The sequence below is a fragment of the Bombina bombina genome, chromosome 5, assembly GCF_027579735.1.
Source record: "Bombina bombina isolate aBomBom1 chromosome 5, aBomBom1.pri, whole genome shotgun sequence".
NCBI lineage: Eukaryota > Metazoa > Chordata > Amphibia > Anura > Bombinatoridae > Bombina > Bombina bombina.
Genome location: NC_069503.1, coordinates 724,063,040 through 724,089,855, shown reverse-complemented (window position 1 = coordinate 724,089,855; position 26,816 = coordinate 724,063,040). Strand labels below are relative to the sequence as shown.

The window sequence follows — 26,816 nt, the reverse complement described above, 5'->3', positions numbered from 1 at the left end:
TTAATTCCTCTCAACAGTCCTGTGTGGAACAGCCATGGATTTTAGTAACGGTTGCTAAAATCATTTTCCTCATACAAACAGAAATCTTCATCTCTTTTCTGTTTCTGAGTAAATAGTACATACCAGCACTATTTTAAAATAACAAACTCTTGATTGAATAATAAAAACTACAGTTAAACACTAAAAAACTCTAAGCCATCTCCGTGGAGATGTTGCCTGTACAACGGCAAAGAGAATGACTGGGGTAGGCGGAGCCTAGGAGGGATCATGTGACCAGCTTTGCTGGGCTCTTTGCCATTTCCTGTTGGGGAAGAGAATATCCCACAAGTAAGGATGACGCCGTGGACCGGACACACCTATGTTGGAGAAAAGGCAGTTACACTAACAAAATTTTTACAGTGTATGTAACAAGTTAGCAGAGCATTGCACCCACTTGCAAATGGATGATTAACCCCTTAATACCCAAAAATAATAAAAGACAAAAACGTTTTTTTTTTTTCAAACAGTCACAACAACTGCCACAGCTCTACTGTGGCTTTTTACCTCCCTCAAAAACGACTTTGAAGCCTTTTGAGCCCTCCAGAGATGTCCTGGATCATGCAGGAAGAAGCTGGATGTCTGTGTCTGTAATTTATGCTGTGCAAAAAACTGCAAAATAGGCCCCTCCCACTCATATTACAACAGTGGAAAGCCTAAGGAAACTGTTTCTAGGCCAAATTCAAGCCAGCCATGTGGAAAAAAAACTAGGCCCCAATAAGTTTTATCACCAAATACATATAAAAACGATTAAACATGCCAGCAAATGTTTTATATTACATTTTTATAAGAGTATGCATCTCTATTAATAAGCCTGATACCAGTAGCTATCACTGCATTTAAGGCTTTACTTACATTAGTTCGGTATCAGCAGCATTTTCTAGCAAATTCCATCCCTAGAAAAATATTAACTGCACATTACCTTATTGCAGGAAAACCTGCACGCCATCCCTCTCTGAAGTTACCTCACTCCTCAGAATATGTGAGAGCAGCCATGGATCTTAGTTACTTTCTGCTAAGATCATAGAAAACGCAGGCAGATTCTTCTTCTAAATACTGCCTGAGATAAACAGTACACTCGGTACCATTTAAAAATAAACTTTTGATTGAAGAATAAACTAAGTATAAAACACCACACTCCTCTTACGACCTCCATCTTGTTGAGGCTTGCAAGAGAATGACTGGATATGACAGTTAGGGGAGGAGCTATATAGCAGCTCTGCTGTGGGTGATCCTCTTGCAACTTCCTGTTGGGAAGGAGAATATCCCATAAGTAATGGATGATCCGTGGACTGGATACACTTAACAAGAGAAATAAACAAAGCAGGATGGAACACAGTACTCTACTGTAAAGAGACTTATTGAAATATTTCTCAATTTTTCCATGTAATATTCTAAATGTTCCTGATTAATCTGTAGGAAAATAATTTTCTTTGAAAGACGAGTAAAAGCAGCATCTACTTTAGGAGGAGTTGAAAGTAATGAATTACAGATTATGTTAAAGAAACATACAACAGCTTTTCACAGTTGGTACATTTAGTACAGTTCTTTAATATCTGAAATTTGGAATTCATCAGGAATATTAGACTTATTCTTGAAAAAAAAAATCTGAGGTAGATACCTATCTTTCTAAATCAAAAACCAAAATCTCTTTCATGCATCTTCTGAAACGTACCTGTTGCACTAAGCCACATAACATTTCAGATTTTCTGTCATTATCGTCATAGTTGGTAATACATAGACAACATAGTATCATGCGGTATTATTACACAAAGTACAAGATTATTCTGAAGTATAGTTCCCATTCTAAATCCAGGGTTTACAAAAATAAAATAAAAAATTAGAAACAACTTAAAAGAAAATAAACTAAATAAGCTAATAAAGGAGGTGTCCATCAGAACCTCCACATCACTTGCCTGGACAAAAGCACATGGCCCCCACTAAGTTCAGCTTGCCATCCAAATGCAACTGTTATGAAGGGGGAGGAAAATGGATTTAGAGTTATCTATACTGTGTTTGACAGAAGAATGGAAGGGATCAGTTAGGGGAGCCACCATTAAGGTGGTAAAAGTTGTAGTGCTAAGTTTTGTACGTCTCTTTTGCTGGTAAATAAAATGCTACGGTGAGCTAAGATTTTACATATATTATATATAAATGGTAAACAACATTTCAAATCATCGCTTATTTTGCAGGATGACAGAAAACCGTTAAACACACAGACATTCATGCACCAGTAAAACACTATGTTGAAAAGGGAGAGACAAAATTCACTTTGCATTGGTTTCATGGTCATCCCAAAGTTTAGACTTCAGTTGCCCGACTACAACAAATTTGCACCATAATGGCTAAAAATACTAGTGTATTTTTTTTCTTTTGGATGCTGCACATTTTTCACAGGTGCTCTCACCTCATCGTAACGATACATCAGCTTCAGACCTCGACATGATTTCTGCTTCTCCACATGACGCAGTGCACATTCCAGGCAAAACACGACATTCTCATTTTCCTGCACAACCTACAGAGAAAATACCATTAACCAGTTGAATAAGAAATATGTTTGAGCAATAGCTATAAACACCATTCTGTACATTTTGCTATTCAGGTCATCCTAACATCTCAGTGAAGCCTGCATTAGGAGGATTTCAATTTAGTTGATACAGATGGCTATCACATACCTTTACTAATATTTAGCAATGAATAAAGATTCTGCAGATAACTCCCATAAAAATAATTTTCCAATAAGGGATAACAAATGAAAATGCAAGATACATTAAAAAGATACTCTAATTGTTTGGCAAAAAAAACAACAACAAGGTTCTCGTATTAATTGCAAACTACCAAAACTTAAAAAAAATTAGTAGCTTTTTTTTTTTTATCAAGATTTTGTCAATAAGAAATGAAGTATGTATTTACTAGGAGGCGATAAACATTGGCATTTAATTATATATCTGTAGGGGATATAATTTAAGAAATCTTAATGAGTCTGTTATTCCAGCACTACACAGGGTATACACTACAAATACATAAAAGGTTTTTCAACAGGGCAGACTTAATTTGCCTTATGATTTTGTAAGCATCTTTTTTTTTTTTTTTTTTTTTAAATGTAAGGACGAACTACTAGAACAAGGATGTCAAATCAATTCATAGGTAATGTGCTTTCTCTCATGGGGCCAGCAAGCAAATTTCAGAAATGCTATTATTGAAAACAAAAATCTGTACATCAAATTTAAAATTTGGTAAACAATGCTGCAGTGCAGCCAGTTGAATACTTGGTTGCATTGGAAGAGGTATTAGTAGCAGAAATAGCAAGGTTTTTATGCCACTTTACAGATTAGTTAAGCCAAATCTGAAATACTGTGTACAGTTCTGGAGACCATATCTTCAGAAAGATATAAATAAACTAGAAGCTGTCCAATGAGGGCTACTAAAATGGTACATGGTCTAAAATATAAAACGTACAAAGAAAGACTCCATGACCTAAATATGTATAGTTTAGGGGATAGAAGGGAAAGAGGTGACAAGAGAGAAACCTTCAAATATATAAAGGGACTTAATAAAGTAGAAGCTGAAAGCATTTTCCACAAAAAAAAAACAAATGCCAAAACAAGGGGTCACAATCTAAAGTTAAAAGGTTGCAGATTCAAGAGAAATTTGAGGAAGCATTTTTTTTTTTTTTACAGAAAGGGTGGTGGATTCATGGAAATAAAATTCCATTTGAGGTGGTAAACACAAAGACTGTAAAGGAATTAAAAACTGCCTGGGACATGCATAAGGCTATCCTAAGGAAACAAAAACATTTAATATAGGTAGACTTGATGGGCCTTTTTGATTCTTATCTACCGTCAAATTCAATGTTCCTGTTTCTATGTTTCTATATGGACAGACTTCAAATGAAGACTTCGTGCACAAGCTGAGTACATTGGAATATGCCTAAAGATGTGCTAGGAAAAATCACTGAAGGGACATATGATGTTGTGGCATCCTGGCCTGCAGCTAAAAGCTGTAGCCATTAAAGGGACATAATACTTATATGCTAAATCACTTAAAAGTGATTCAGTATAACTGTAAAAAGCTAACAAGAAAATATAAACTGAACATCTCTATGTAAAAAAATATGTTTTACCTCAAAATGTCTTCATTTCACAATAAAAAGTGCTCAGTGAACAATTATCCTTCAGCTAAGGCAAATCATCATCAGCAGTGCTTTGCTTTACTGTGATCTCATGAGATTTTACTGAAATCTCACAAAATGTCATACTAAACTTCCTTAAACTGAACAGGGAAATAACATAACTCTGCCTGCACATGCCAGATGTACGCTCCCTTGCAAGTACCGAGACTAGCATCTTGATTGGCTGCTGAAAATCCCTTTACAATGGAATGTGGCTACTGAGGAAATTTTGAGGTAAAATATATCTTCTTTTTTTAAATAGAGATGCTCAGGTTATATTTTCAAGTCCACTTTTTACAGCTATGCTGCATCACTTCAACATTTGGGTACCATGTCCCTTTACATGATTAGGATTACAATTTAGATAAACTAAATCCCAACCCCAGAGTAAAAGTTTACTCCATACCATCGAAAGGTAACACAGATGCTGGCAAATCTGGCACCTTCTCTCGGATGTCTCAAACTGCAACCATTTTCGTGGCTTCTTCCTCCCATCTAATGACAAGCTATTTGTGTCGTGACTCCCGTAACGTGCTGAAGAGTGCAGTCCCGCTTCAAACAGCTGCTGTCTCTGTCTCAGTTCTGTATCCCTAAAAAAAAAAAAATGGCGTGAGAAACTGTGGAGGTCATCACATCACCCTGGTTACGGAGTGCTTATGTGCAGCTTTGTAATGAGGGTGATGTGACAATAAGAAACATTTTGTTGGGACCTGCTCTTCCACAGGTGGCTGAAAAATGAATATTAGTGCACAGTTTAAAGTGCCATAAAACAGGTTGAGGTCTGTGCATATCCTAAAACGGCTAATTAAGTAAAAAAATAGTTTGCATAAAAAAATTTTTAAAAAATTGTTGGGAAGTTTTTAAAAATAATTTTAAAAAATAAGCAAAAATACTTAAAATAGCCATGCTGTCTGGACACTGTGCTCCACCCCTCTTATCAGTGTTTAGAAATAGGCATTGTATTTCAACTGAGCTCACAGCTTCTAGGCATGCTACAGCAGATAATCCCTATTTGTGCATTTTACCAAAACAACCATGGATATAGCTACAGCCATAAAAGGAACTGTTTGGGGGAGTTAGAGCTGTACAATTCAGAAACTTAAAAGAAAGGGTTAATGGCGAGGCACTGCAGTATAAATTTGCAGGTAATTAATGTACATATTCTATTTTGTCTCTATATCAACTTGTTTTATGTCCCTTTAAGAACAAATATTCATTACAGAAAAATTTTACATTTCTGAAATCTCCATTATTAACTACATTTGCATTTCCTTCTCAATTTAAAATACATTTTGCACTTGATTAACAGAACATGATGAACTTTTTGTAATGAGTTACAACAGGAGATTTGAAAATCTGTTATAGTTACGATCAATGCTTGTCAACTGCAACCCCTTGGAAAGACAGATGCTACAGAGTAGACAAAGAAAAACAGTATTACATTGGACAACAGGTGTTACCGTGGAGGAAAAAATGTTATCGGTCAGGCATGGCATTCTCTTTAGACAACAGATTCAATAGTTTGCTCTCTTGGAACAAATCTCGTTTCTTGTTACGAAACATACTGCTGATTCTCACTGGTGAAAACGCCACTAAAAAAATATTCTTAAAATCCATGCGGCAGCTTAAAAATTTAAAAAACGTAAACTGGAAAAAAAAAAAAAAAAGGAAGAGAGAATAGCAGAATTAAGTAATCGATAATGTTGTGAGATAGAATGAATGTCCAATTTCAGCCTATTCTTTCAATGTCTTTTCTAAAAATTAAAAACACATATGTAAATAAACTTTGGAAACAAAATTCCTTTACTTTAAAAGTCTGTATACTCCTCATTTTAGAGAAGGCAAAATTTACCTGCATGGTTGGCAGAACTGATTTTGGAGAGATGCACAAAAGAGAAGTTTTTGTAAAATGTTTCCTTTTGTTGAGATTTATGTGTCTACCCTGGGTGTTCTTGCCATGTATGCTAAGTGATTGCAGAGGAACTGCTTACACTACTCAGCAACAACCAAGTGAGCATACACTGTTCAGCCAAGTTCCAAAAATCTGCTTAAAAAAAAAGTGGCAGATCATAAGCAGACAAAGAGACCCTTAGGTGAACACTAATTCATGACACAAGTAGTAATACTTGGATGAGCAAAAACACCTCCATAGACACACAAAGATGAGTGACTGATAACAATTCAAAAAGTAAGGGTTTAAAAAAAAAATTTAGGGACCCATTTTGTTCTTTCAGTCTTAAATACAGACGACTGGTTGTCAGCAGTTTATACAAAGCAGCAAAGTATGCTTTTTTCAAAGTCCACAATTGAAATAGGGCTTGAAGAATTTCCTTTTTTTCCTGCCACACACAGGTAAATCCACTTGTGCTAGCTCTAGAGGTTGTATACAAGGCTTGTACAGTTCAACTTGGTAACACTATAGTTCCATTAAACCCCTGCACATCCTAAAGAAAAGGCACACAAAACAAACAAAAATAGCTACTTTAATATTACCTGAGCTCTCCAAGGAGAGTAGAAATGACACTTAGACTTGGACTGTTTTCTTTCTTTGCTTCTGCTGTTGCAATCTGATACAGTAATTTCTCCATGGAGAACGGTTTTGCTATGTGCCGACGTTTCATTTCCTGATGGCAAAGCACAATTAATTGTCAGACTGCTTTTTTTTCTTTAATTGAATGGGATTAGTATACATTTTACAGTGACTTTTGCAGGTAAGCAGGTACAGCTCTTTCTTTATGGGCTGGTACAGTGCTTTTTCCTGTGCTCTTACCTTGGCAGTTTTGAAGCCCATGCTTGTCCACTGGGTGGTAGCAAAGTGCACAGTTTCAGAAACACTATAGCCGCAGCACACTTTGGACACAAAGGATCCTGGGAAGCAGACAACAAACTGGCCGCTTTTCTGTACAGTGCGGTGCACCTTGATCCCCTCTTTACAAAGCACCTCAGGGGAGATCTGTGAGAAACAGGTCAACATTAATTGCATATCACTATATAAATATATATTATGAAATCAGACACAGCAACCTCCCTAACCCTAATTAACAGTCTGCCAGGACTTATATCAGTATTTTATGTAAATTGTATATGGTATGCAGAAATTAACTCTAAAGTGATTTCATTTAATGAAATGACATTATGAAAATGTGTTTGTTCTGCTACTTGTGCTGTATCTAGACAGCCAATCACATGTATACAGCCAGACGTGCATTCATTCAGCCTTGCATAAAAGGCTGACACATTCAAGTACATTTGAGGGCAGGGGGAGATGCATTGCATAATGTAATTAAAGGGGCATTCTACACCAAAAATGCTATTGTTTAAAAAGTTAGATAACGTCTTTACTAACCATTCCCCAACTTTGCACAACCAACATTGTTATATTAATATATGTTATAACATTAAAACCTCTAAATATCTGCCTGTTTCTAATCCACTACAGACATCCTTTTATCACATGTTTTTTTATTAGCTTTTCACAACTGTTAATTCATGTGTGCCATATAGATAATATTGTGCTCTCTCCCGTGGAGTTGAGCAGGACACAGCACTAATTGGCTAAAATGCAAGTCAATGGATAATAAATAGCCATGTGTTAAGGGGGCTGTCAGAAGAGGCTTAGATACAAGGTAATCACAGAGGTAAAAAGTATATTAATATAATCATGTTGGCTGTGCAAAACTGAAATGGGTAATAAAGGGACTATCTTTTTTAACAATAATTGATGAAACAACAAAAGTATTGTTCCTATATATCTAAAAGTATTTGGCATATGTATATCATGTGTAATCTAAATCCATTTCTAACTGGACCACTAAAACACATGTCCAAATGCCACACAATTTGCCTGTTGATGACATATTTTACATCAACAAAACAATAAAAGCTCTGAAGGAATAAATATCTTTTGAAACAATGAACTGTTCTATAATATTGTAATAATTAAGAGACTGGAGACCAAGGAAAATGACAGTACAGAACTGAGGTTAATTAGTCCACAGCACTAATAAAAGCATCATGAGTAACGTTAAGCTCTCAAAATTTAAAGCAATACAAATTTACAGGCAGAATAACCAATTTCACTTACAAACATTTATTTTTAGATACAAAATGAATAGACTATAGAACCATATTCTTTGCACACAAAAAAGCAACATTTAATGTTATGATTTAACTAGCTTATTAGTTTATTTCATCCCTTTAAAGAAGACAGTACAATGTGCCTGTCTGATTTTTATTTACTATATATATATATATATATATATATATATATATATATATATATATATATATATATATATATAAGACAAATGTAAATGCACTCGCAGGACATTTGTCTTATATGCTTCCTATATTTGCACCCAGGCTGCTATCTCTTGGTGGGCTGAACTGGAAATTGGTTGGATATATATATATATATATATAAAAAAATGATATTATTCAATACAACCATAACGTTCAAAACGTTTTTCATTAACAAGTCCTGATTCAGCACAAGATGATTAAAACATTTGCAGCTTGTTGTGCTTATGTTCAACATGTCTTCAGATACTCACTCCTCAATGACAGATTCCTAATATACTGTTGCTTTAAGAATTCTGCATGCTTGCTGCTGTTCTGCCTGGCAACAGGATGGGATTACGTATTTTAATGCTTAAAAGTCACTGGGTTAGAATGGCAGCCTGAAGCATAGTGGCTCTGCCAATCACGATCACAGTCATGACGACTATAGTGGTTGTCGTTAATAGCGACATTTAAAAATACTTCCCTCTCCAGCCTCAATATCCTTCCTGGCTGCCTAAGCTAGCATTGTTGTACATAACTGATCCAAGCATCTCAGTCCTGGCTTTCTACGGTTTGTTACAGACAGCCCTAAAACCAGCTGTATATAGTTGTATTTCTATCCACCAGGACACACTTTATGCATCATAACATATAATATTAACAGGAAATATGAGAAGTGTTAATACATATTGATCAAATAAACCATTGAAAAGATATATACATACACACTGGTTTTCTAATTATTTAAAGGGACAGTCTACTCCAGAATGTTTATTGCTTAAAAAGATAGATAATCCCTTTATTAACCATTCCTGGTTATATTAATATACTTTTTACCTCTGTGATTACCTTGTATCTAAGCCTCTGTAGACTGCCACCTTAATTTAGTTCTATTGACAGACTTCATTTTAGCCAATCAGTGCTGACTCATAAGTAATTCCACGGGAGATAGCACAATGTTATCTATATGACGCACATGATCTAGCACTGTCTAGCTGTGAAAATCTGTAAAACTGCACTGACATAAGAGGCAGCCTTCAATGGCTTAGAAATTAGACCATGAGTCTACCTAGGTTTAGTTTTCAACAAACTAAACAAAGCAAATTTCATGATAAAAGTAAACTTTGTATTTCATGATTCAGATAGAGCATACAATTTAAAACAACTTTACAAATTACTTCTATTATCAAATGTTCTTCATTTTCTTCTTATCCTTTGTTGAAAAGCAGGGATGTAGGCTTAGGAGTGTGCACGTGTCTGCAACACTATTTGGCAACAATTTTGCAAAAATGTTATACATTAGCAAGAGCACAAGATGGCCGCACTATTTCCTGTCATGAAGTGCTTCAGACATGTGAAGCTACCTACCTAGGTATGTCTTCAACAAAGAATAACATTAGAATAAAGCTAAATTTGTTAATAGAAGTAAATTGGAAGTGTTAATGAAAGAAAAACTTTGGGTTTCATGCCCCTTTAATAATGAAAGTTTTATTTTGACTATACTGTCCCTTTAAGATTGAATTTTGGCCCAAAAAACTGACACTGCACAACACTTACCATAACGTTACTTTCAAGCATCTGTAGTCCAGGAGTACCGTTGGCTTGTAGAAGAGTGTGTACCACTTTATCAAGTTTACTCTCTTCCTCAGCAGGAATGCAATACCTGTGGCCAAATGAATTGAGGTTACAAGTTTAATGATGAGAAATCATAGAATTAACACAAGCAAGAAATACCATAAAATGTTAACACAAATATTTGTTTATTTTCCAAACCTTTATCTAACTAGGATGTTTATTATCAATATTTCATTGATCTAAACAACTTCATAACCACAACAAAAGTTTCTTTACAATCACAGCAATAATCACATTGTTCCCCTCTAACACAGCAACTCTGCATTATGTTTTAAACGCTTCTCTGACAAGCACTGGCTGTGATACAGAAGATGAGAGAGCTTCCTCAATTGTTTGAGTGTGTAGAGAATGAGATCGCAGAAGATCAATAGGGTTATAATGAAAATCACCACAGGCTAAACAGACTGCACAGAGCCTAGGTGTCATATGGAAAGGACAAAATTATTATAAAAAGATTCTTTCCTCTGAAAACGTTACACAGTAAACAGGGGTAACAAATAAAAAATAACAAAATAATTTGCAGAACAATTCTGTAATAGCCTGATATGTACGGATAAATACAATTCATTGTAACATATGTTTTCATACTCTTTAATATGAAAAGCAAGTGTGCTGAAAGAAAAAACAGAATTTATGTTTACCTGATAAATTACTTTCTCCAACGGTGTTATCGGTCCACGGCGTCATCCTTACTTGTGGGATATTCTCTTCCCCAACAGGAAATGGCAAAGAGCCCAGCAAAGCTGGTCACATGATCCCTCCTAGGCTCCGCCTACCCCAGTCATTCGACCGACGTTAAGGAGGAATATTTGCATAGGAGAAACCATATGGTACCGTGGTGACTGTAGTTAAAGAAAATAAATTATCAGACCTGATTAAAAAAACCAGGGCGGGCCGTGGACCGGACACACCGTTGGAGAAATTAATTTATCAGGTAAACATAAATTCTGTTTTCTCCAACATAGGTGTGTCCGGTCCACGGCGTCATCCTTACTTGTGGGAACCAATACCAAAGCTTTAGGACACGGATGAAGGGAGGGAGCAAATCAGGTCACCTAAATGGAAGGCACCACGGCTTGCAAAACCTTTCTCCCAAAAATAGCCTCAGAAGAAGCAAAAGTATCAAACTTGTAAAATTTGGTAAAAGTGTGCAGTGAAGACCAAGTCGCTGCCCTACATATCTGATCAACAGAAGCCTCGTTCTTGAAGGCCCATGTGGAAGCCACAGCCCTAGTGGAATGAGCTGTGATTCTTTCGGGAGGCTGCCGTCCGGCAGTCTCGTAAGCCAATCTGATGATGCTTTTAATCCAAAAAGAGAGAGAGGTAGAAGTTGCTTTTTGACCTCTCCTTTTACCGGAATAAACAACAAACAAGGAAGATGTTTGTCTAAAATCCTTTGTAGCATCTAAATAGAATTTTAGAGCGCGAACAACATCCAAATTGTGCAACAAACGTTCCTTCTTTGAAACTGGTTTCGGACACAGAGAAGGTACGATAATCTCCTGGTTAATGTTTTTGTTAGAAACAACTTTTGGAAGAAAACCAGGTTTAGTACGTAAAACCACCTTATCTGCGTGGAACACCAGATAAGGAGGAGAACACTGCAGAGCAGATAATTCTGAAACTCTTCTAGCAGAAGAAATTGCAACTAAAAACAAAACTTTCCAAGATAATAACTTAATATCAACGGAATGTAAGGGTTCAAACGGAACCCCCTGAAGAACTGAAAGAACTAAATTGAGACTCCAAGGAGGAGTCAAAGGTTTGTAAACAGGCTTAATTCTAACCAGAGCCTGAACAAAGGCTTGAACATCTGGCACAGCAGCCAGCTTTTTGTGAAGTAACACCGACAAGGCAGAAATCTGTCCCTTCAGGGAACTTGCAGATAATCCTTTTTCCAATCCTTCTTGAAGGAAGGATAGAATCCTAGGAATCTTAACCTTGTCCCAAGGGAATCCTTTAGATTCACACCAACAGATATATTTTTTCCAAATTTTGTGGTAAATCTTTCTAGTTACAGGCTTTCTGGCCTGAACAAGAGTATCGATAACAGAATCTGAGAACCCTCGCTTCGATAAAATCAAGCGTTCAATCTCCAAGCAGTCAGCTGGAGTGAAACCAGGTTCGGATGTTCGAACGGACCCTGAACAAGAAGGTCTCGTCTCAAAGGTAGCTTCCAAGGTGGAGCCGATGACATATTCACCAGATCTGCATACCAAGTCCTGCGTGGCCACGCAGGAGCTATCAAGATCACCGACGCCCTCTCCTGATTGATCCTGGCTACCAGCCTGGGGATGAGAGGAAACGGCGGGAACACATAAGCTAGTTTGAAGGTCCAAGGTGCTACTAGTGCATCCACTAGAGCCGCCTTGGGATCCCTGGATCTGGACCCGTAGCAAGGAACTTTGAAGTTCTGACGAGAGGCCATCAGATCCATGTCTGGAATGCCCCACAGCTGAGTGACTTGGGCAAAGATTTCCGGATGGAGTTCCCACTCCCCCGGATGCAATGTCTGACGACTCAGAAAATCCGCTTCCCAATTTTCCACTCCTGGGATGTGGATAGCAGACAGGTGGCAGGAGTGAGACTCCGCCCATAGAATGATTTTGGTCACTTCTTCCATCGCTAGGGAACTCCTTGTTCCCCCCTGATGGTTGATGTACGCAACAGTTGTCATGTTGTCTGATTGAAACCGTATGAACTTGGCCCTCGCTAGCTGAGGCCAAGCCTTGAGGGCATTGAATATCGCTCTCAGTTCCAGAATATTTATCGGTAGAAGAGATTCTTCCCGAGACCAAAGACCCTGAGCTTTCAGGGATCCCCAGACCGCGCCCCAGCCCATCAGATTGGCGTCGGTCGTGACAATGACCCACTCTGGTCTGCGGAATGTCATCCCTTGTGACAGGTTGTCCAGGGACAGCCACCAACGGAGTGAGTCTCTGGTCCTCTGATTTACTTGTATCTTCGGAGACAAGTCTGTATAGTCCCCATTCCACTGACTGAGCATGCACAGTTGTAATGGTCTTAGATGAATGCGCGCAAAAGGAACTATGTCCATTGCCGCTACCATCAACCCGATCACTTCCATGCACTGAGCTATGGAAGGAAGAGGAACGGAATGAAGTATCCGACAAGAGTCTAGAAGTTTTGTTTTTCTGGCCTCTGTCAGAAAAATCCTCATTTCTAAGGAGTCTATTATTGTTCCCAAGAAGGGAACCCTTGTTGACGGGGATAGAGAACTCTTTTCCACGTTCACTTTCCATCCGTGAGATCTGAGAAAGGCCAGGACAATGTCCGTGTGAGCCTTCGCTTGAGGAAGGGACGACGCTTGAATCAGAATGTCGTCCAAGTAAGGTACTACAGCAATGCCCCTTGGTCTTAGCACAGCTAGAAGGGACCCTAGTACCTTTGTGAAAATCCTTGGAGCAGTGGCTAATCCGAAAGGAAGCGCCACGAACTGGTAATGTTTGTCCAGGAATGCGAACCTTAGGAACCGATGATGTTCCTTGTGGATAGGAATATGTAGATACGCATCCTTTAAATCCACCGTGGTCATGAATTGACCTTCCTGGATGGAAGGAAGAATAGTTCGAATGGTTTCCATCTTGAACGATGGAACCTTGAGAAACTTGTTTAAGATCTTGAGATCTAAGATTGGTCTGAACGTTCCCTCTTTTTTGGGAACTATGAACAGATTGGAGTAGAACCCCATCCCTTGTTCTCTTAATGGAACAGGATGAATCACTCCCATTTTTAACAGGTCTTCTACACAATGTAAGAATGCCTGTTTTTTTATGTGGTCTGAAGACAACTGAGACCTGTGAAACCTCCCCCTTGGGGGAAGTCCCTTGAATTCCAGAAGATAACCTTGGGAGACTATTTCTAGCGCCCAAGGATCCAGAACATCTCTTGCCCAAGCCTGAGCGAAGAGAGAGAGTCTGCCCCCCACCAGATCCGGTCCCGGATCGGGGGCCAACATTTCATGCTGTCTTGGTAGCAGTGGCAGGTTTCTTGGCCTGCTTTCCCTTGTTCCAGCCTTGCATTGGTCTCCAAGCTGGCTTGGCTTGAGAAGTATTTCCCTCTTGCTTAGAGGACGTAGCACCTTGGGCTGGTCCGTTTCTACGAAAGGGACGAAAATTAGGTTTATTTTTTGCCTTGAAAGGCCGATCCTGAGGAAGGGCGTGGCCCTTACCCCCAGTGATATCAGAGATAATCTCTTTCAAGTCAGGGCCAAACAGCGTTTTCCCCTTGAAAGGAATGTTAAGTAGCTTGTTCTTGGAAGACGCATCAGCCGACCAAGATTTCAACCAAAGCGCTCTGCGCGCCACAATAGCAAACCCAGAATTCTTAGCCGCTAACCTAGCCAATTGCAAAGTGGCGTCTAGGGTGAAAGAATTAGCCAATTTGAGAGCATTGATTCTGTCCATAATCTCCTCAAAAGGAGGAGAATCACTATCGACCGCCTTTATCAGCTCATCGAACCAGAAACATGCGGCTGTAGCGACAGGGACAATGCATGAAATTGGTTGTAGAAGGTAACCTTGCTGAACAAACATCTTTTTAAGCAAACCTTCTAATTTTTTATCCATAGGATCTTTGAAAGCACAACTATCCTCTATGGGTATAGTGGTGCGTTTATTTAAAGTGGAAACCGCTCCCTCGACCTTGGGGACTGTCTGCCATAAGTCCTTTCTGGGGTCGACCATAGGAAACAATTTTTTAAATATGGGGGGAGGGACGAAAGGAATACCGGGCCTTTCCCATTCTTTATTAACAATGTCCGCCACCCGCTTGGGTATAGGAAAAGCTTCTGGGAGCCCCGGCACCTCTAGGAACTTGTCCATTTTACATAGTTTCTCTGGGATGACCAACTTGTCACAATCATCCAGAGTGGATAATACCTCCTTAAGCAGAATGCGGAGATGTTCCAACTTAAATTTAAACGCAATCACATCAGGTTCAGCCTGTTGAGAAATGTTCCCTGAATCAGTAATTTCTCCCTCAGACAAAACCTCCCTGGCCCCATCAGACTGGGTTAGGGGCCCTTCAGAAATATTATTATCAGCGTCGTCATGCTCTTCAGTATCTAAAACAGAGCAGCCGCGCTTACGCTGATAAGTGTTCATTTTGGCTAAAATGTTTTTGACAGAATTATCCATTACAGCCGTTAATTGTTGCATAGTAAGGAGTATTGGCGCGCTAGATGTACTAGGGGCCTCCTGAGTGGGCAAGACTCGTGTAGACGAAGGAGGGAATGATGCAGTACCATGCTTACTCCCCTCACTTGAGGAATCATCTTGGGCATCATTGTCATTATCACATAAATCACATTTATTTAAATGAATAGGAATTCTGGCTTCCCCACATTCAGAACACAGTCTATCTGGTAGTTCAGACATGTTAAACAGGCATAAACTTGATAACAAAGTACAAAAAACGTTTTAAAATAAAACCGTTACTGTCACTTTAAATTTTAAACTGAACACACTTTATTACTGCAATTGCGAAAAAACATGAAGGAATTGTTCAAAATTCACCAAATTTTCACCACAGTGTCTTAAAGCCTTAAAAGTATTGCACACCAAATTTGGAAGCTTTAACCCTTAAAATAACGGAACCGGAGCCGTTTTGAACTTTAACCCCTTTACAGTCAAAGGGGAATACGATACCAAATGACGCCTTTCAGAAAGTCTTTTCTAAGTATCAGAGCTCCTCTCACATGCGACTGCATGCCATGCCTCTCAAAAACAAGTGCGCAACACCGGCGCGAAAATGAGGCTCTGCTTATGCTTTGGGAAAGCCCCTAAAGAATAAGGTGTCTAAAACAGTGCCTGCCGATATTATTATATCAAAATACCCAGATAAAATGATTCCTCAAGGCTAAATATGTGTTAATAATGAATCGATTTAGCCCAGAAAAAGTCTACAGTCTTAATAAGCCCTTGTGAAGCCCTTATTTACGATCGTAATAAACATGGCTTACCGGATCCCATAGGGAAAATGACAGCTTCCAGCATTACATCGTCTTGTTAGAATGTGTCATACCTCAAGCAGCAAGAGACTGCTCACTGTTCCCCCAACTGAAGTTAATTGCTCTCAACAGTCCTGTGTGGAACAGCCATGGATTTTAGTGACGGTTGCTAAAATCATTTTCCTCATACAAACAGAAATCTTCATCTCTTTTCTGTTTCTGAGTAAATAGTACATACCAGCACTATTTCAAAATAACAAACTCTTGATTGAATAATAAAAACTACAGTTAAACACTAAAAAACTCTAAGCCATCTCCGTGGAGATGTTGCCTGTACAACGGCAAAGAGAATGACTGGGGTAGGCGGAGCCTAGGAGGGATCATGTGACCAGCTTTGCTGGGCTCTTTGCCATTTCCTGTTGGGGAAGAGAATATCCCACAAGTAAGGATGACGCCGTGGACCGGACACACCTATGTTGGAGAAATAGAAATAACATTACCGTACAGAATATAAATAATTTATTACAATCTCATGGAGTAAAAACAAAAACATGATCTGTCATATAGGGTATATTACTAAAATAGCAACTGTTACATAAATCTATACACGACCAGCTATAAAACGTATTGCTCACTATTCTTTATCCTGGAAAGTGCTTTTGGAAATTCAGTGTCGTGCTTTTGAGTAAAGAGGGAGAGGAGATGAGAGACTGGGTTGACAGAAAGAGAGAGAGATGGTACTAAGAGATAAAAGGATAGCCCCAGCTTCAAAGGCAAGTCAAAATGTAAAACTCCACTATATGGCGCCATAGAGAACACTAGAAGAATGATAGGCTGTATGTTTAGATGCTTATAATTATTTACATTGTACATTTTATCTATCTACAGATATATACCTAGCTATATATTTCTCACTTCTCTTTCTATATTTTTGAGACACAGATGAAATAATGTACCAAACAAATCCAAACTTTCCACGTAATGGTGAGTGATTTAGCATAGAAGCTGTCAGCTACCTAAGCCTTATAGATCTGTGTTTACTGATTTTTTGAACAATACTTTCCCAAACACAATACTAAGTGTTGAAAGTCAACAGGACTAAAGGCAATAGCTAGCTGAATAAAAGAAAGGCTCAGAGCTACTTCTAAACTGTAAGCTCCATGGGCATTCTCTTATTAAACCCCTCTAGAATGTAAGCTCTTTAGGCAAAATCTTCCATTATATACTTGTATAATACTTCTAAAAATAACTAAGTTTCTTACAAATCTAGCCTCAAAAAGTGCTGCCTCCTCCCAATCTGCCATCATAAATATGTCCCTGCCTGTCTGCGATATGCACTGTCATGATACACTCATGAGGAGAATACCGGAAATAGCTACCCAGCAGACGTGGTATATTATGTCTCAGCATTGCCAGGGTTAATCTGAACTGTTCTTTCTTTGTGTAACATCTGTGTGTGTTAAAGAATGCAGTGGTTTAAAGACCCCCCCCCTCCTCTTGGTGGTGGCAGCATTGTTAAATTGGGGCAGTGTAGGCAGGATTTGGGGGTTAATTTAGTGTCCCTTTAGGTCCTTTATAGAGGTAAAGGTTTAAGGGAACCACACACTGAGCTGCTATTAACCCCTTCATGCTCACACCCTCCTCATAGTGATGGCTGGGTGGATAGGCTTAATCGTCACATGCACATATCTCAAATTTAAAATTCTAGTCCATATTCAATAAGATTTCATCAATAGCTTATTTTCCTGTGGTGTTTTTCTTTTAGTTTGTTGGAAGAAAGGATTAAGTTCAGGTTAAGAAGAAACAAAGGAGCACAGCAAATATTCCCTTAAAGAATAAACTGCAAAACCTGCAGGTTTTCCTCAGTTTACACCGAGTTTCTATTCCTGAAGTAGAAAAAAAGTGTAACCTGAACCTACATATATAAGTCACCAAGTTATGTTACAGGCCCTGTTCAAAATGTGAATACAATTTTATATATATGGTTCTTGCACCCAGACCTGTCTGGGGTTAACTGCTTGTGGCTCTGGGGACAGCACAGCTTCCTGTGAGTGCCAGTGGCACCCAGGGCTGAGCATGTTGCAGGGTCATAGGATGTGTACCCGGTCCGGTATGAGAGTGCAGTTCCCTTCCGTGTTTTGTATATGTCTAGGGTGATTACATATTCCTGTGCACCCTTTTTTTGTTTTCAGTTTGTTTGGATTTGAAAGCTTGCATTGTGTGGCTGTTATAGGGTCTCAGGTATTTGGAAAGGACCTTGACGTGGTACCTGAGCTTGTCCCATTTGGCCAGATGCGGTGACTAACCTTTCCAGTTTTGCTTTTAAATCTTAGCTGAGAGCTTGTAAGTGAGTGCTGGGTTTTCTCTGTGTGTTGTATTAATTTGTTTTGTAATTTTCCCTATGGTTCTTGCACCCAGACCTGTCTGGGGTTAACTGCTTGTGGCTCTGGGGACAGCACAGCTTCCTGTGAGTGCCAGTGGCACCCAGGGCTGAGCATGTTGCAGGGTCATAGGATGTGTACCCGGTCCGGTATGAGAGTGCAGTTCCCTTCCGTGTTTTGTATGTATATATATATATATATATATATATATATATATATATATATATATATATACATATATACATATATATATATATATATATATACACATATATACATATATATATATATACATATATATACATACATACACACACACACCTATATACCAATTTGAAATACATGCTATTAATGTGAAAACTCATTACTGTGATACAATCTAAAACTATAAGCTACTGTCTAGTCTGCACACTTTCAATAAACAAACTATAAATCACAGAACTTATGTCTCCCAAAACACTAAATATAAAAAAAAAAAACTGTCCCTTGAAGTGCAAAATTTTGTAATAGTTTCTCACATAATTTCAAGAAATTATGTCTCAATACATTTGTAGTGAGTTTATAGAAAAAGCAATATGTACTTTGGTATGTATGTTTGCAATCAGTGCTGTCAATGTTGGGACACCTGTACAGTGTTTATGTAACCAAATAAACCATGTGCAAAAAAAGCAAATAAAAAATAAATCCCAAAACAAAAAGGCTTACAATAGGGTAGAATTTAAAAAACATAATTTATGCTTACCTAATAAATTCCTTTCCTTCCAGAAAGGGAGAGTCCACGGCTTCATTCCTTACTGTTGGGAAATACAACATCTGGCCACCAGGAGGAGGGAAAGACACTCCAGCCAAAGGATTAAAAATCCCTCCCACTTCCTCATTACCCCAGTCCTTCTGCCAAGGGAACAAGAAAAAGTAGGAGAAATAATAGGGTATAAATGGTGCCAGAAGATGAAATAAATAGGGGACCTCCCATAGACAAGAAAAAACGTGCGGGGGCCAAGGACTCTCCCTATCCAGAAGTAAAGGAATTTATCTGGTAAGCATAAATTATGTTTTCCTTCCTAAGATAGGGAGAGTCCACGGCTTCATTCCTTACTATTGGGAAAACTATATTCAAGCTCCAGAGGACACTGAATAAATAATGGTAGGTAACAAAAAGGAAGAGGCGGATCCTATTCTCAGGGCACCACAGCCTGCAAAACTTTTCTCACGAAAGCTGCTTCAAAACATCAAACTTGTAAAATTTTGAAAAAGTATGTAAGGAGGACCAGGTAGCCGCCTTACAAATCTGATCCATAGAGGCCTCGTTCTTAAAGGCCCAAGAGGAAGCCAATGCTCTAGTGGAATGAGCTGTTATCCTCTCAGGAGGACAATGTCCAGCTGTCTCGTAAGCCAAGATGACACTACTTAACCAAAAAGATAGGGTCTGCTTCCAAAATCAACAACAAACAAAGAGGAAGATTTTATTAACTCCTTGGTAGCCTGAAGATAGAACGTCAAGGTGTGAACCACTTCCAAATTGTGAAGTAAGCATTCCTTCAATGAAGAAGGATTAGGACACAAGGAAGGAACCACAATCTCCTGATTGATGTTGAAATCTGACACAACCTTAGGAAGAAAACCTAATTTAGTACGTAAAACTGCCTTATCGGCATGAAAAATCAGACAAGGGGGCTCACATTGCAGAGATCTCAGAAACTCTGCGCGCAGAGGCAATAGCCAATAAAAAGAGAACCTTCCAAGATAACAATTTAATGTCAACGGAATGCAGAGGCTCAAACGGAACCTGTTGCAAAACCCGAAGAACAAGATTAAGGCTCCAAGGAGGAGTCCCAGATCTAAACACAGGTCTGATCCTAATCAGAGACTTAAAAAAGGACTGCACGTCTGCAAGCTCAGCCAGTCTCTTGTGCAATAAAACCGGCAGGGCCCAAATCTGTCCCCTTAGGGAACTTGCAGAAAGACCCTTCTCCAGCCAATCCTGGAGAAAAGATAAGATCCTGGCAACCTTAACTCTGTGCCAGGAAAAACCACGCTCTTTAAACCAGAATAAGTAGGTCCTCCACACCTTGTGGTAGATACGCAGAGTACCTGGTTTACGAGCTTGAATAAGCGTATCAATGACACTCTCAGAGAAACCTCTCTTGGCTAAGACTAAGTGTTTAATCTCCAACACAGTCAGCCTCAGAGAATCTAGATTTTGATGAACTAATGGACCTTGTATCAGCAGTTCTCTGCGACAAGGTAACTTCCACGGAGGAGATGAGGACATCCCCACTAGATCCGCGAACCACGTCCTTCAAGGCCATGATGGAGGAATCAGGATTACAGATACCCGCTCCTGCTTGATGCGGGCCACCACTCGAGGAAGAATCGTTAATGGAGGAAAAAGATATAGGAGTTCCGCTTGGGGATCCCTCGACTCGTACCTGGGTAGATTGGAATTGAGACGGGACGCCATGAGATCCATCTCCGGAGTCCCCCACTTGCTACATATCTCTGCAAACACCTCAGGATGGAGAGACTATTCCCCTTGATGGAAGGATGCCTGCTGAGAAAATTCCGCCTCCCAGTTGTCCACACCTGGAATGTGGATCGCTGACAGCGAACAGCTGTGGGCCTCCGCCCACTCCAGAATCTGAAATCCTTCCTTCATCGCCAAGGAACTTCTCTTTCCCCCCTGATGGTTGATGTAAGCCACTGAGGTTATATTGTCTGATTGGAATCTGATAAACTGGGACGAACCCAGAAGTGGCCAAGCCTTCAAGGTCTTGAAGATTGCCCGTAGTTCCAAAATACTGATCGGGAGGGAGGACTCCTGAGTCCACAACTCCTGTGCCTTCCTGGCACCCCAAACAGCTCTCCATTCGTATAGGCTTCCGTCGGATGGAATGCTTGCCTCTTCTGACACTTCTCTGCCACCTCCTAACGTGATGAAAGGCAAAGAATGACTAGGGTAATGAGGAAGTGGGAGGGATATTTAAGCCTTTGGCTGGAGTGTCTTTGCCTCCTCCTGGTAGCCAGGTGTTGTATTTCCCAACAGTAAGGAATGAAGCCATGGGCTCTCCCTATCTTAGGAAGGAACATACTTGCAATGAAAGAGTAAGTTTATAAATGCATAAGAATATGGATGGAGAGATTAAAAGAACTTTCATCTGCACTCCAATAACAAGTAAAATACAACTTGAAAGCCAAGCATGTACAATGAGCAGGGACACACTGCAAGTAAAGCAGAGGGTACAGGAGGGGCATACATTACAGACACTCAGACATGTCTCTTGGTAGCCCACAAAGGCCCCTGTCTCAGGGAGGGTGGGGAACCTAAGTCAGAGCATGGTGCTAGCATAAAAACCACAAGTATCACAAACATAATCCAGGGATATATGAAGCTGGTCCTATATGTAGGACCCAAAAGGCTATGAGCATCCCTAACACAACTCTTAGGCCTGGCCAAACCATTGCAGCAGTAGATAATAGTAGGATGGTTTACTAAAAATTATGACATTTCCCAAGTGCATAAGAAAAAAGAGCTACAGGTGCAATAACATCAATGTGTTTACATAACAAAAATAGTTATAAAAGCTACACATCCATTCTCTATTATAAGAATGAAAGAAAGGGACATTTTCTACCATTTAAAGATATATTACAATTAAAAGTTACTGACTCACAAAGTTCCTCTTCAAAACTTCATGTATATCAGATACTGAACCTCCCCAGTATATTTTATTAAATGTCTGTGCCATACCAGTTTTGACCAGCTTAGGCCATTTACATAAAAACACCCAGGGCTAGAGTTATATTTAGCCAAATACAGTATGGCCAGGTTCACATATGGCACTTGCAGATATAGCAGTGAACTGGTCTTTAAACATGCTCTTATGGAACTAAATATAGCAATGTTTTTTTAATTTCTCTAATAAAATGTACCAAATTCATTGTATTTCTTTTAAGAGAAATGCTGCTTTCCTACACTCAGTATTAGAATTTTAAGTCAACTGCAACTAGGTGTTTTTTTGTGTTTAAATACAGGTTTACTAGTATTCTAAAAACATGAAGTACATGCTAACTGAAAAGTCTGCATTAAATAAAACATATTGCTTCTCTTTTACAACACCATAACAACTCAGGTTACAAGCCCTTTGGGCAGTTTGAATAATACTGAAAGACTAAACATATCTTTTGCTGGTAGGTGTGTACTGGCTTTGAAGGAAACCCTGAGCCATATGGTGTGTATCTGCCAGCTACATAAGTCTGTTTAACATGCTGGGGATGCAATGAGTCTTCAAAAGGGCTGCACATAACCTTTAACCTTTCTCCTTAGTCAAAAGGCCAAATGTACCTGTCCGTGTCCAGATGTCTCCTTAGAGTGGAAGCTTCTAAAGTCAGTGTGAGGCCATAATCTCTTGTGCCATACAAATGGTGTATAATGAAATTTGTTTTAAAAGTTAATGTTAAAGCTGACGGACATAAACAGGCAACTGCAATATTTTATTTTACTTAAATATTTCATCTATATATTTATATATATATACAATAAAGAAAGGGAAAAAGGGGAAGAGGAATATTCAAAAAGGCGCAACACTCTGGAAAAGGTCCCTGAATTTGGGAGTAGTAAATGGTGTTTGTTTGAAAAACCGTATTGTCTGAAATAGGACTACTGGCTGATGAATTCACATAGGATGCTAAATAAAGTGATGTTATTCAGAAAAATGGTGATAGCAATTATTAAGTATCACACTTGAGAGCTAATGTTTTGTTAATAGCGAGAGATGTCAAGAATCAATTAACACAATATACTGATTTGAGTATTATTGATAATGATGTTGTAGCCGCATAACTAGTGTAATGCCCGCTAGATATAATATAACAAAATATATACAAAAACATTAAACAAAAAACAACCACCTAAAATGCAGGAGTGATCCAAGTATTAGCAAAAACCACTAAGCCATACACTAAAAATATTGTGATAGCCAAAGTATAACATGAATAATGATTGTAATAGTTGAATATCTGAGTGTAGTGGAGAAAACCCCCCCCCAAAAAAAAACAATTAAGTATCGTGACAAAAATAGCACTGTAAAAGTTCAGATTTTAAGTCCAATATCAGATAAAAGCTTCTATGGCTGTAGATAGATGCAAATAATACAAATTTGATAGGCAGATAAAACGATGAATCCACATTCCACAACGAACCCGTTGGGAGTATACTTACACTCCGTTACCTCAATCTCATGAGGTAAGTGCCGCGTAGTGTATAGGTAGTTCTCCTTCCCGGTGTCTGTGGTAAAGTGGAGCGGTGTCCTCCTTCTACCCAGAGATCTCTTTTGCACTCTTTCCCGAATTAGGCACAATCATGTAAGAGAAAGGACATACAATAGTGCAACATTGTTTGAAAATATCACACTTTTTATTTAATAACGATTGTACGCTTACATCAAGTGACCTCAATAGTATGAGGTAATTAAAAGCTTTGTAAAAATGTCCTTTAACTCTTAAGCAGGAGTGCAATACTGGTAGAATCTGCACTCAATGTAAAAAGAACATACGGTAAGATAAGATCCTGACGCGTTTCGAAGGGATATAAAACTCTTCTAAAAATGAACTACCACATGACTCACTTACAACCGGACTACTAGCCAATAGCATCAATTATCCAGTATGTGATTTTTAGAGACCAATCGCTACACTTACTAGCTAGAGGGGGCGTGCCGCCGCCCCGGGTTTTTTAGTGTATTTAAATGCAGCCAATTTAACATTCGGTAAATACCTCTGAGGAAGTAGGGTACAAGAGTTTTATATCCCTTCGAAACGCGTCAGGATCTTATCTTACCGTATGTTCTTTTTACATTGAGTGCAGATTCTACCAGTATTGCACTCCTGCTTAAGAGTTAAAGGACATTTTTACAAAGCTTTTAATTACCTCATACTATTGAGGTCACTTGATGTAAGCGTACAATCGTTATTAAATAAAAAGTGTGATATTTTCAAACAATGTTGCACTATTGTATGTCCTTTCTCTTACATGATTGTGCCTAATTCGGGAAAGAGTGCAAAAGAGATCTCTGGGGTCGAAGGAGGACACCGCTCCACTTACCACAGACACCGGGAAGGAGAACTACCTATACACTACGCGGCACTTACCTCATGAGATTGAGTAACGGAGTGTAAGTATACTCCCAACGGGTTCGTTGTGGAACGTGGATTCATCGTTTTATCTGCCTATCAAATTGTATTATTTGCATCTATCTACAGCCATAGAAGCTTTTATCTGATATTGGACTTAAAATCTGAACTTTTACAGTGCTATTTTTTGTCACTATACTTATTGTTTTTTTTTTTTTTCTCCACTACACTCAGATATTCAACTATTACAATCCATTATTCATGTTATACTTTGGCTATCACAATATTTTTAGTGTATGGCTTAGTGGTTTTTTGCTAATTGCTTGATCACTCCTGCATTTTAGGTGGTTGTTTTTGTTTAATGTTTTTGTATATATTTTGTTATATTATATCTAGCGGCATTACACTAGTATGCGGCTACAACATCATTATCAATAATACTCAAATCAGTATATTGTTCATTGATTCTTGACATCTCTTGCTATTAACAAAACATTATCTCTCAAGTGTGATACTTAAAAATTGCTATCACCATTTTCTGAATAACATCACTTTATTTAGCATCCTATGTGAATTCATCAGCCAGTAGTCCTATTTCAGACAATACGGTTTTTCAAACAAACACCATTTACTACTCCCAAATTCAGGGACCTTTCCAGAGTGTTGCGCCTTTTTGAATATTCCTCTTCCCTTTCTTTATTATATTTTTATCTATCAGGTCAATTGTTTCCTGGGGGCTCAGTTTTCTCTGGATAGACCATTCATAGGCAGCAAGTACACCACTCTTGTTATTCTCATATATATTTTTAGGGTGTTCTTTTCAGCGCCACTCCTACACTCATCTTTTCGTTCATATTTATATAGTATAAAATATATAAATAATATTAGTTATCACACCACTAGTTCATTTAGAAAAATGCAGGCAGAATGTAAATTTAACCGAACCTATAAAGCACTCAGCCTCGCTCCCAACTATATTTCCTCACATCATCTCCAAATTCTCCCGACCCACCCCTCTTGGTCAACCTAAGTTTCTTCACTACTACTATCTCTCGCCTACAAGACTTTTCACGTGCTGCTCTTGTCCTCTGGAACTCTTTACCCCACTCCATCAGACTGTCTCCATCCTTGTACAGTTTTAGGTGCTCTTTGAAAACCCTCCTTTTAACCCATTCTGCACCGGGAATTTTAAGTGAAAAACTTCCCAGAGGCTTTTTTGCATTTTTTGCTATCACTCCATTTAAACAGAAATTGAGCCTTGTTTGTTTTTTTTTTATTTACCTATCAAAACTATTATTTTTAAAGTAGACAACCAAAGGTATTGATCTAGGCCCAGTTTGGTATATTTAATGCCACATTTCGACCACCAAATTCGGTCTATAAAAAATAAATTGTTAACTTTTTCACAAACTGAGTTTATCATTGTGCAGTCATAACACACATGGTTGTGCAACACACTTCTGAAATCGCCCCACTGTAAAGGGTTAGTTAGCTGATGAATGTGGAAGAAGGTTCAGCACTTCCAGTAAAAATTCCAGAATTGCTTTATTGACATCAACAAGATAAAGGGTGCAGATTAAAAACACGCATCTTATGCGTTTCGGAAGTGTTTTGTTGCCAATGTTTCCTTTTTTTGGGGGGGCCTTTCCATCTCTAGTTTCATGTCCCTTTAAAAGGACATAAAACAAAAATTATTTTATGATTCTATTTTAAATGTAACTAAGATTAATATCCATTCTAAATTTGTATACACCCCTTTCCTTTTTGCAATTTTATACATTAAAGGGATATAATAATCATATGCTAAATCCCTTAAAAGTGGTGCAGCATAATTGTAAAAATCGAAAATAAAAATATCACGAACATCTCTATGTAAAAAGGGAAGATATTTGACCTCAACATTTCTTCAGCTCTCCAGAGTAAGTGCTCTGTGAATAGTTATACTTTAGCTGCTGTCCAGTTGCAAGTTGGTTATAGTTTTTTTCCAATCAGAATGATCAATGCTGAGGTCATGCTTTGCTTTGCTGTGAATCTCATGAGATTTCACAGTAAAACTTCCTTAAGCTGAATAGAAAAATAAAATGACTGTACCTGCACATGCCAGATGCACACTCCCTTGCAAGTCCAGGGACTAGCATCCTGATTGGCTATGTAAAGTCTTTCTAAAGTGGGGTGTGAATACTTAGGAAATTTTGAGATTCTGGTGATATTT

The 26,816-nt window shown here is 38.5% G+C and overlaps 1 protein-coding gene across 1 annotated transcript in view; it reads right to left on the bottom strand.

Moving 5' to 3' along the window:
* JARID2 (jumonji and AT-rich interaction domain containing 2) overlaps positions 1-26,816 on the bottom strand; it is a 690,587-nt gene that overhangs the window by 45,807 nt on the left and 617,964 nt on the right. Inside the window, 5 exon segments of the mRNA XM_053714761.1 lie at positions 2,444-2,551; positions 4,614-4,797; positions 6,701-6,831; positions 6,978-7,160; positions 10,046-10,151. Of these exon segments, the coding sequence (XP_053570736.1) occupies positions 2,444-2,551; positions 4,614-4,797; positions 6,701-6,831; positions 6,978-7,160; positions 10,046-10,151 (712 nt within the window).